Source organism: Cyprinodon variegatus, unplaced genomic scaffold (genome assembly GCF_000732505.1).
Source record: "Cyprinodon variegatus isolate N-32 unplaced genomic scaffold, C_variegatus-1.0 Scaffold154, whole genome shotgun sequence".
NCBI lineage: Eukaryota > Metazoa > Chordata > Actinopteri > Cyprinodontiformes > Cyprinodontidae > Cyprinodon > Cyprinodon variegatus.
The window spans coordinates 1,316,097-1,328,463 of record NW_015150607.1 but is presented as its reverse complement, the minus strand read 5'-3'; the positions used below and the strand labels follow the sequence as shown (position 1 = coordinate 1,328,463).

The window sequence follows — 12,367 nt, the reverse complement described above, 5'->3', positions numbered from 1 at the left end:
GTGTGTATGTGTTATTGTATCAGAAAGGAGTTTCAGCATTTCACCTCTCAATATTCTGACCTAAACTTACTTTTTACCTTGGGTTTATCCTGAACAATTTTCAGTTTAGACACAAGGGGGCTCTTGCTGTTGGTTACGCTTGCTGTTCTGAAGCCTCCACTTAGTGGTTAGTTTGGTCAGCTCAACCAGGTGTGGAATTTAAGCTAATCAGTGCATCTAAGAAACTGGCATGAACTGGTGAGTAGCATGGTTTCAATTTAGATAAGATATATTTTAAAAAATTGTGTACTTAGTACCCAGAAGCATTTTTTGTGAAAAAAAAAAATAAAAAATACATACACACAAATATATATATATGGACAAAAGTATGCTGTTGATTTCAGATGGGGGGCACAAGTGTTTTTTAATAAACCTAACTTCGGTGTGTTCGACCACCCAATCACAGACCCGATTCGGTGGCACATCTGATATTTGTAAAGCGAGCTTCTCAGGAGTGACAGTGACAGTGACAGCCAATCACACAATATAAGATGGAAGGCCAATCAGCAGGAGCGAGCTAAACTCAGGGAAGAAGGCTTCAGTTTGAGCTGGGGTTTTGGTCCTATTGCTATATATAATGGAGTATGGTAATGTTCCACAAAACTCTGAGCTATCCAGGACTCCACTGAATGAGCACATTCTCATTAGCCTAGTGCTAATGCCTTCAGGTTTGTATCACCTGTAAAATCCCCACATTTAAGCATTATATTGAGTGTAATGACTAAAATGGAACATTTGCCTTTGGAATAGTTGCTGAATGTCATGCCATGCTTTTCAGGGTTCTCCATCTTTGCACAAAAGAATCTGAAGGATCAAGTCAAACATGTGCTATAACCCACTATCGATGTGCCAGATTTCAAAGGCCAGTTACAGCAGCTGTGGATTTGCTTACTGCAGGTTTTGGAAAAATCTCTCTCTGACTTATTTTCTCTCCAGATTCCCTCGGACTCGATGGAGTGCGAAACCCATACTTTCAAGGGACTAGACGTATGTCAACCTATCTATTTGGTCAAACATAAAAGGCCTAATCATTGCTTGATCATATATGCAATTTACATTTGCAGATATGTTTATTTTATCAGTAAGTGTATGAGAATTCTGATTCTGAACCAACCAAGTAAAACAGAAGAACACCATTTTGGTCTTTCCAATAATGTCATAACATATGTATTATACCTGACATACCTTCTCATGCTGCAAAGCATAAGGAATTCAAATCCACTTATTTTCCGGGCTCTTAAGATCTATAAAATATACGTTCCTTTAATATGACTCTTTTTTTCCTCCCTCTGCTTCACAGAGACTTAACTGGACTGAGATGAAGGAATTTAGAGCTACATTCCTTACAAATCCAATTTTCTGTATTTCTTCTTCCTGCTATTCAAGCCTGCAGCTTCAATACCTGATACATACTTATCTTCATAATATCCTCTCACGTAAGCTGCATGGTAAATGTGGAATTTCCTTGTGCTTTTTGAGCCTAGTTTTAATCCGAATCCGCCGCTGAACAGCGTTGACCCAGCAAATGAGATCCAAGACCCTTGAATGAGAGCCAGTAGGAGGCATCTGTAAGATACCTTACCCTGCAGCTGCTTTTTATCAGCTCATCACATTATTTGAGTACTAACCCACACCTGCTGCTGCAATTAGAACTGACTGGGTCAAAACAAAATGTAAGCCTTTGGAACAACAAGTAATTAGTAAATTTGTAATTGAAAGTTTGGTAGGGAATAATATATAAAACACTGTCATATTTTGAAGTTTGAAAAATAACATTGGAATCATAGAGCTGACTTGGATTTTTGACTTTAGAGCAGGTGTGTTTTTTTATCGTTTACCTTAATGACTTGTCAGAACTATCAACACAAAATGTCATCAATAAAAAAAGTGTACTATCAAGAGAACATCCTGCCTCTCTGTTACTTCCTGTCTACCTGCAAGGATGTACAGTAGCATGGGAGTTCAGCCATTGCAGGTTATAGAGATGGCAGACAGGAAGTCTTAGAATTATCACACTGCCCTAGAATTAAAGGAAAGCAGTTTCTGATGGACATCACATTTTATTACCTTGATGTGTTTATTTGGGATGCTTAAGGGGAGGTAAGCTCCTGAAATTGTATTACTGGGCACATATTAAGAAAATATGTATTTTAAGTTTAACAATTGCTTATTAATTCAATTCAGTTCACTTTATTTATATAGCGCCAATTCACAACACGTCATCTCATGGCACTTTGCAGTTCACCAGATCATACAGTCAAATCGATTCGAAGTTTTCTATAGAAAGGAAGGAAATCCCTCACACTAAGCATGCTTGTAGTGACAGTGGAGAGGAAAAACTCCCTTTTAACAGGGAGCGGAAAAGCATTAAAAAGAAATCCTTAAGACAATTTAATCTTTTAAATGTTGGCCTACTTTTAGTCTCTGAAAGAAACAAAGTCGTGTAAAAATAGGAACTCTGCTAAATTGTGGAAATGGAAACACTTGATGGATGCCAGGTTTTCACCCGGAGACATGACTGCCATCATCTTTGGTCAGACTTGGAATTTGGTCTTCCAACAGGAGGAGAAAAGACAGCGGGGAAAGTAGAAGCAACTAGTGAGGGTGTCAAAGTTTGGAAAGAACGGCAGACAACACCGGAAGTGGGAGAGCCGTGTTTTACTGCCAAAGTAAAAGCACCTCACTAGTTGGAAATTGCATTCTTCATATTAATTAAGATTACTTTTGTTTTTATGTCAAATTTTTTTTTTTTCAAAGCTACTTCTTTCCCGAGAGGTAGGTGCAAAGAAAGTCTATTTTCCGAGTAAATACTTGCTATAGATAAACAAGGAATGTGGGCTTTTATAATGGTGATAAATAATGAAACCAATATCAATTTAACCATGTTGCTAAGAAATATAAAGTAAAATAAGTTCTTGTTGAATCCAGATGCCTAAAGTTCCTGCGCATAAATAGGCTATTTTGTGTTTTTTTCGAGTGCAAAATTATTTAAAAAAAGCTTTTAGTGATACCCAATATTACTTAAACACTTGCAAAATGTGTATAAATAGTCAATAACAAGTAATAAGTATTGAAATGGGGACAATGACTTCATAGCATGGATAACTCAAAATTTAACACACAGATATAGATATTTGATTAGGTTTTGAAATGCATGTCCATGGGGATTAAGTCTGTAATGTGTAGCCTGTATTTGATCATATTGTAGAAACTTGTGTGGCTTTATTTTGTTCATTCATTTTCAATACAGATGATTCATAAAGGAAATTAAATGTGTCACAATAGCTTTAAATCTAGCTTTATTTTGAAACCAACATCCGCATTGGAGGATCCCTTACAGTGGGTAACTTTGCCTCAGCTGGAATATCAGCGCAGGGCTGAACTTAAGGTGGTTGGACCCTTAGTGCAGCTTCCAGAACAACCCTGAACCTCATCGAGCTGAACAACAGAGATGATGGGACTTTAAACATGAGCTCAGACTTATAGTTTCTCAGTGTGCAAAGTTAAAAACGAAGATTCTGCTCTCAGAGGGGAAAAGTTTAACTACTTTGCTGTGGATGCGGAGATGCGCAGAAGGTGATCGGGATCCTTATCGCTTCTACAGACCTCAACGAGTAATCAAAACGCCATGAAAGGTAAAAAAATAAAAAGTATAGTTTGTGTATTTTTTTGCAATGCATGCACGGGACTTTCAAAATTCAGATTTCAATCCAGTTTTTTATAGCACAGTTTTGCGCGTTCAGATACTAAATCCTATGAATCTATATCTTTAAGCGCAGATGAGCAGACACAATCTAAATAACTTGTCATTGGCATGGCTATGAAAAACTTTCTGGTGTATGATTTTTAAGCCAGCATCTTAAATATAAGTCACCATTTCGCCATCTCTTTTTGCAATTTCCACCTTTTTTGCAGTGCGCCTCTTCCATCTGATTTATGTTTCCCAGAGATTAAGGCGCGTCTGCGCTGCACAGTTTTATGAATTGAAGGATAGTAGAATATAATTCCGTTATGTTTTTCTAACGAAATTAGCCAGCATAAATTAAACAAATAAACAAAATACACTAAAAGTTTTTATCTAAATCATAGTAGATTAACAGTTAATCCACCAACAAACTGTTCAAAAATGAAGATTAATGAATGCCATTTGATTTCTTTGAGCTGAATTTTTTAAGTGGACTGATCTTTTCAGTCATATTGTCCACACCATGTGGACACATTTACAAACCTGCACTCATTCATGCACCAATACACATTTTGGTGTTAACTACCCTGAGGAGGCAAACATCCATAACAGGAAGCTTGGAATCAAACCAACAACTCTTGGAATGAAAGATGGCTACTCCTCTTACAGGATCTCCTAAAAACACCAGCTAGTATGTGATCTGGTCATTATCTACAGACTTCTCTTACCTCTGAGCTCCTTCTCACCCATGTCTTCCTCCCCTCAACCCCATATGCCTAACATTACTTACGATTCTCTCTGATGTTTTTGTTCCAGTTTCACTGTAGTGTAGCAGAGTGTAATTAAAGTTTACCGTCAACAAACCACAGAAACTTCACCCAGCTGCATACCTTGGACCACTAAACCCCACACACAAAGACAAGAGGTCAAACAAAAACAGTAAAATCCGTGGCTCTATATTTTTGAAAACATTTGGCTCTGTACAGTTGAACTTTGCTGTGTTTTCTGATTCATATTGTTGCCTTTATTGCAAAGGACAACTCTTAACTCTTGTCTTATTTTTCTTATGTCATCTAGACGACTTTGGAGACGAGGAGGAAGTACAGTCTTTTGGATACAAGAGGTTCGGTGAGTAGAAACTGTTGTTCATGAAGTTAGTAGAGAGAAGCCAGCATGCTTTGAGCTCTGATTATAAAACCTTTATGGCCTTTCAAATAAACTGCACTGGGTAACAGGCACTGAGTGTGTGGGCTTAACCCTTTGTGATTTTAAGCACTCACTTACACACAATCACCCTCATATTTGCAGACTGCAACAAAAAGTTTGGATGAACCTCCAAGGATATCTTGAAAAAATGCGAATTATTACTTAGCTAATATCAAAAATGTGGCTGAAAGTCTATGTGGTCCAACTACCTACAGGCCAAGCACCGTTTGACAGAGTGAAGCAGATCAAGAAGCTTCTGAAACTCTCTCTTCAAGCATCCTGCAACTTACCAAGTCACATAATACAAACTAACATTGTTATTGTGTGTATGTTTAGGTCTTAAAAACACCCTCTGGTGGTGGTTGAAAGTCACAGCAGTATAACAGCAGTTTCTTTACTTAAAAATTAACTCAAAATATTTTCTTTAGAAGAGTAGACTAGAATAACATCTTTATTTGGAGCAACAGCTTTATTCATGACATAGCTAAAATAATCACAACTAAAGCGGAATATCAAATTGCCATTATTGTTTTCACCTTAAATGTAAATGATACATGTCATATTATGGCCTGAAAAACATTTAAATTATTTATTGAAATGCCTTGGAGTTTTTCCATCAAAAAACCTTCCCATTTAAAGAAGGGAACACTTGGTGGAGACAATTTATCTGGTAGAAAAAATAAAGATGATGATGTTAACTAAAATTTCACTGAAACTGTCCGACTACAGATCTTCTGTAGAAAATAACTGGGCTATACAGGTTGAGACATTTAAAAAAATGTCTTCTTTGTGTTATTAAGCTAAGCTCACTAAGCCCAGTTAGTGAAATAAAAAAGAAGATGATCAAATAAACTCTGTTACAGAAAAAAATATATTAATTAGGGTCTGTCTTGCAGCTTTAGCGCCCCTCCCCCCTTGGGGTTGCTAAAGCTTGTTTTATAGCTGACACATCTGCGAGGTCCGTCCGGCCAAATTGCGTCATTTTAGCTTCCACACCACTTGATGCGCCTAGGAAAATTTGTAAATATGCAGACAACACCGCGTGGAAATTGCGGTGGAGGAACAACAGCTCTTTTGGGCCAGGGTTTGCAAATATAAAGTTCTTGAAACATCTTGTGTTTTAGCCCATTAAGCCCGTGAACATCATTACGATTGTAAAAAATCTCTTGAAGAGAATTTACCCTCACTCTTGAATGACCCAAAGAAGATTTAATAAAAGTTAGAAACTGTGGTTTTTGTTAAAGTATTGTGGTGTTGAAGGCTTTGTACATGACCCCCCTGGTGCCAGCCTGAATATTAGGTACAAGTGGGAAAGCTGCACATGATATAAAAGCTGAAGATCTTGTGTTGGTGCTTCTCATTATTCGCACAAAACATACATACGTTATGCATAACAGTAATTTTTACAGCAAATTAGCAGAAGCACATTGGGATTTTTTAGGCAAAAAATAATTTTTTTAACAAAACATTTTTTTTATCCTTGGGGCTGTTATGACATGACACATAAATAAGATGAATAATAAATTTAATTCAATGTCATGTAGATATTTTTTTACTTACACGCTAACTTCAGCTCTGTAACACAGTGTGCAGCTACAAGAAGGTAGAAAAGGAAATATTTAGAAAATAACTGTCAATGCCTTAAAATTATGACCATCTGATGGTTGTCCAACATTCCTTATAGTAGGAAACAGACTCAACATGTTGTTTGTAAGTGTGTGCTTCCTGCAGCCTGTTTGAGAGTTTTTTTTAACATGCTCCCTTCCTTGAACTGAAGTCTTGTTTTGGAAAATAAATGAGAAAGAATGCATTAACTTTGACATAAACAAACTAGACTTTTAATTGCAGAACAGATGTTTGCTAAAAGATGAACTTTTTTAAACTGTTTTTTGGTGTCTATTCATTACATACATCCTTAAGTTTAAGTTTTTTTCCCTTTTACTCCAGCCATATTTGAATTGATGTTTAGTTCACGGTCCTACTTTTTGTGTCAAATAAATGAAATGCATTGACAGAAGCATGTAAAAGTTAAAAGAATTGCCCAAAAATTTCTTTGACAATGCAAAAAATGGAATTAGAGATATAGATTCCTACACTGTCTGTTCCCTTTTTATAATCGAATGTCTGTAGGCTTATTAACATCAAACATTGATGTTAATTATTAAACTATTATAGTAAATATTTGGGAGCAGAAATACAAGACAGTAAACGACAACCATAATTTGAGAGGTTAATTAACTATTTTGCTGTTATGGATGAAAACTGATCATTTCTGAGATATATATATATATATATCTATATATATCTATATATATATATATATATAGATATATATCCCTACGACTTCCACACCAATGGAAAACACCTATACTACTGTCATAGTACTAAATAAAGGTCACAAGGATGACCCAAAACACACAAATGGCAACAGGGTGGAAATAAACTTCAGCTATGAATTAACCAGTTTTACATATCAGAACAATATGTTGAAAATATTACTAACATCGGTTGATAATGATTGTAAAATTGTTAGATTACTTACCCAATTTACGACTAATAGCGTACATTTTATTGTTAACATTATTACAACTTATCAAACGTTGCAAGAAGTTCCATTTGTTTTACTTATGACATGTACAATCTGTTCAATCACCATCAATCAGAGGCTAGTTTATGTTATGCTTAACAAACCAGAGACAAGTGCTCTAATGCAACTCTTTGCTTGGCAAGAAGTCATTGTTATTTCTGAGAAAAGTTTAAGAAATTTGTACTTTTGGAGGAGGAAATATTGTAACAAAGACCCGTATGTAACAGCTTAGCCTTTTTTTCCTTTTAAGTTTGTTTTTTGAGTCTTTGCATTTTTTCCACCCTGAAACTACTTTGCTCCACCTTAATTAACCAAAACCCTTTTTTTTCCTTATTTGTTGTGTGTGTTTGTATTTAAAATGCTGTTTGTCTGAGTTAAGATAGTTGTCCCACAACAGATGATTCTGTAGTAACATCTTCACTTAATTCCTTATAATAAGTAAAAGTCTGAAACTTCTTAAATGCAACCTGGTATTATGCAGCTACACTTCCTGAGTTTTTATTTTTTTCGACCATAATTTTCTTTTACTTTATCACTCATATTCAGAATGCTTGCCAACCGTCTTTCACAAAGGTTTTGGGAATTTATAAACTAATATGTCTTGACAGCCAAACCTCAACATGGGTTGTCTGTTTTTACCTTGGTAGATACAGTGTAATGTTCTAGAAATCTCTTTGTTCCCAAAACGTATTTTTGAGTGGAAAGAGCTCTACTTATGAATATTCTTCTGTCCATCAAATGTCACAAGAACTTTGTTATCATAAACGTGCCATTTTTGCATCTGTTGCTGCTTAATTGCAAATAAGACAACACTTTTTGGGGGATAGAGCACAGCCATCCCTAATAATTTTATTATTGAAACATTCATTGGAGAGCCTCTCTGTGGGAAGGGACCTTTAGGTTTACCCATTCAAACAAACACAACAACCATGGATTCAAATTGTGTTGAAACTCAGTCTCTTTTATCTCTGTCCTGCGGGTAGGGGCATCCTGTTTGTCTGTCTCTGAAAGCCCATGCGAGTCGTGAGCATGTATTACATTAGAGATTTGTGGGGATGGGAGCCAAATCGAGCTCATTCTTTTAACTCTGTCCGGATTGTCGTGCTTGTACGAGCCAAGGGAAAACTAGTCTCCTCTAAGAGACAGGCCAGCTGTTTGGGAGAGCTGGCTCCAAAGTTCTTCCTCACCCCTCGTGAGGCTTTGTTGCACAACACCGCTGAATGCATGCAAACCATCAAAAGCTTGCATTCTCCTGCTATTAGTGCTCTAACGTCAGCTCTTCTGGTGAATCAAACAATGAGCTCCTCTTCACACGTTTAGTCTTCATTCCTTGCAGTCTTACTGCAGTTTAATGGTGTTTCAAATGTTAAAACATGTCAAAGCTGTGAATGTTTTCAATCTGTCTCTAGTTTTTAAAGTCATGTCTCAATTCAGGAAAACAAAACCCTTCATCCTGACGGTTTTATTTGGTGAATGACAAAGAAATGCCAAAGTTTGTATCAATGTCTACATTGGAGACTATATAAAGAATGTTATAAACTGAAAAAGATTAGCAACCAGGATGTAGATAGAAGTTCACAGTCACGTCCCATGGGTCAGTTCCTAGCTTGTGAAAAATGTGTTAAATCTTTGATTGATTCACATTTCATTGTTTTGCTTCATAAATGTTATTCATCTAGCTTATTTTATGACATTTAATCTAAACTGAGCATGCATGTAGCTACAGTTTAAAGGAAATTTTCCCTTCCACATGAAGAGTCTCAGTATGCATATCATATCATATAATACAGAAGTGAATGGTGAATTAGTAGTTTTAATGTGGGACAAAAGTAAAAACTGAACAGCTGCAGTAGCTCTTTTTTTGGCCTCATTCAGGAGAGAAAAAATAACTAAGCAGATGAGATCTGAGACAGGGTTCAATTCTAGAAGATGAAAGAGTGAAAGATGAATGTAGAATTAGTCACATTAGAGGGTCAGCTAATTGCTTCTGAAGGAGAAAGAATTAAACACTGAAAGAGAGGGCCAAGGGTATCATCAATACACAAAAATACAGGTTGTCTGGAGCTGCTACCAGGCCAATACTTTTCTCCAGAATGGTGTCACAGCTGAACAGAACGCCAGGCCAGATGAAGCTACCATGGAGAGGAGAAAAAAAAACAAATATAAAAGTTGAAATAACAGCAAGTAATGTAACACTTGGGAACACAAGAGTAATGGAACATAGCAGAGTGAGGAGAGTTGGTCTTATAAAAGTCATAAAAGTTTGCAGAGGGTCTACTGGAGTTTGGTCCCATTGGAAAGGAGCACGAAAACTGAAAGATCTGCCTCCCATTCTACCTTTAGAAAGTCTAGGAACCACCAGTGAATTTGCAGTTAGGGAGCAACAGGCTGTTGGGAACATACAGAACAATAAGATCTCCGATATAATAAAGAGTTAGATCAAAAGGCATCAGCTTTATATTTGAGGATTAGACCTATAGATTATATTCTAGGTTTAATAGGAGCCAAGGAGTAGAAGCTAAAAAAAGGAGAAATTTGATCTCTCTCTTTTATTTTCATAAGGCTCCTGCTGCAGTTTTTGCATATATGCAGCATCATTATGGGAGCAGATGAAATTGTGTCTTGTCTTTCAATCCAATCCAGTTGAAGGTTTTCTGCTCATGTGTCACTGGGCAAACCTCATTACCCCAAGATGCCTATATGTGTGCATGTTTGAGAGAGCGATTGGATAAATGTGGCGACAGTGATTTGAGCTTTGAGTTAGTCTTGCACCGATACCAGTATCAGACGGGGAACCGATCCAGCACTAAAATGGTGGTATCGGTATCGGCGAGTACCAACAAATAGGGTACCATTACCATTTTGAGAGGCAAGAGTTTATTCAACTATTGTCATCCATACCAGGTAGGCAATAAAAAGTTCTACTGGATTTACTTTGTATTTGTCTTTTTCCTGCTTCACAAAGGTAGGCAGTAGCTTGACAAAGCCATGATGGCAATTATTTTACATCCAAATAGTATGCAGTTCTTAATATATACACACACACATCAATTTCAAACAGATGGTATCGGTATCGGCCAATACTGCACAGCCAGGTATTGGGTATCAGGGCCAAAAATTGCATCGGTGTAACACTACATTTCGTATGACTAGGGAAATACCGGTACTATTGCATTAAGTCCTGGTTAACCTCTTTGGTTGGTTATTCTCCCCAGATATATATATATATATATATATTTTCTCTAATAGTGGGATCTGATGAGATGAATTATGTAACTATAAAACTTTCTCTTGTGTGACCTGAGTCCTCATCTTTCTTACAGTTCTTTTGTAAAGTTAAATGCTTTTTTGCCTTTGTTGTTTTCTGCAAGGTACAACTTTAAAATCCAAGACAAATCATTTAAATACATCATGCTTTTTAATTCTGTGGTGTGATGCTCTCATCTGTCTTGTATTAAAAAGCCACATACTAATATGGCTTCAATTTAGTCAAGACAAAATATGTATACACACTAGTAAAGCCTGGCGCATTTCCCAGTTTCCCAAAAGTTACCCATGAAAAATGTACATTGTGTAATGGCAACAAATGTACATGTTACACAATGTGACCAGGTGCTGAAATATGTATACTGATACATTTGGAAATATCATCGGTTTTAGTGTTGTGCAGACAGACATGCCACATTGTTGAACTCAGATAGAGCTCATTATACCACTGCTCTCACTCTCATAAAGAAAAATTAGATGTTTCTAAATCTATCTCACCTAACTGTCCCTTAAAGGCCACCTGAACATTATCTAGATGTACACAAATACATGCACAGACGTGCAATCTCTTTTTATCTCACACACAAGCTGACCAAATGGGTTATCTAATTGTTCACACTGCTGATGTAAAGTTAGGCTGCTGGGGGTTAAAATATTACTTCATATTTAAGGTCAGACATTAGAAAGCCATTTGAATAGACAAAAAACGGTCTGATCTCTGGATGAAGTCTTCCTGGCCAATTAAGCATTGGATTTGTCAGACAGTGCCAAAGACAGGAGGCATCTGATTGGTCAAATCTACATCTGCTCTACACTATCCATATTTCCTGTTTGGTACCTTACCGGCTTGTTTTGTTTGTGTGACCGCAATTGTGGAAAACATGCATGAAAACATGTATGAAAACAATATGCTGATCAGCTCCCTACATTTCTGCCTTCCTCATAATCAAAAGATTTTGCAATAACCCCCATCCAATTGGCCTAGGAAGCGTGAGGCATTCAGGTGTTCATGATGCACACAGACTTTAACATCTAAAGTAGGAGTGCTGGGCAGCACAGAACTTTGGGGGATGCTAATTTCCTACCGCTCATTCCTATAAATTCGTGTGGTGCTGAGCTGGTAGCTTAACCTCTCGTTTTAAAGTGTTTACATATAATAACTCAAAATGCATGAAAATTACACTGGTAAAATGTTTACCTATTACCTGTTAGACATCTTTGGAAAGCTTAGATTCTCCACGATTCAACCATCTAGTTCATTTTATGGACATAGCGAGCACCAAAGCACAATAACACAGATATAGCAGCATGTCAAAATGTACCATGACAAAGCAGCCACAAAAAGCAAGCATGTATGTCTTTATAACTGCTGTTCAAAAAAGACAACTTTTGAGTCTTGTTTGAACTGATGCAGCTTGGGCTTGATGCAGCTTACATGTTTTACTCACCCAATTTTCATGTATATATTCAGAAACTAGAAGATGTTAGCTTTCAAATAATGTATCACACATGTAATGTGGGCTTACAGTTCCTAAGTTATTTGCTTTTCCATTTGGGTATGCAAAATAGGTGAGAATTTACCA

The 12,367-nt window shown here is 36.7% G+C and overlaps 2 protein-coding genes across 2 annotated transcripts in view; one reads left to right on the top strand and one right to left on the bottom strand.

The window, feature by feature from the left end:
• Nucleotides 1-827, bottom strand: part of LOC107086482 (clusterin-like protein 1) — a 5,924-nt gene extending 5,097 nt beyond the window's left edge. The window contains exon 1 of the mRNA XM_015377458.1: nucleotides 779-827. Within this exon, the coding sequence (XP_015232944.1) occupies nucleotides 779-827 (49 nt within the window). The remainder of the gene's footprint in view (nucleotides 1-778) is intronic.
• A 2,590-nt stretch (nucleotides 828-3,417) lies between these two features.
• The window catches only part of LOC107086487 (collectin-12-like), a 44,589-nt gene continuing 35,639 nt past the window's right edge, over nucleotides 3,418-12,367 (top strand). The window contains exons 1-2 of the mRNA XM_015377464.1: nucleotides 3,418-3,674; nucleotides 4,802-4,852. Coding sequence (XP_015232950.1) covers nucleotides 3,668-3,674; nucleotides 4,802-4,852 — 58 coding nt within the window. The 5' untranslated portion in view covers nucleotides 3,418-3,667. The remainder of the gene's footprint in view (nucleotides 3,675-4,801; nucleotides 4,853-12,367) is intronic.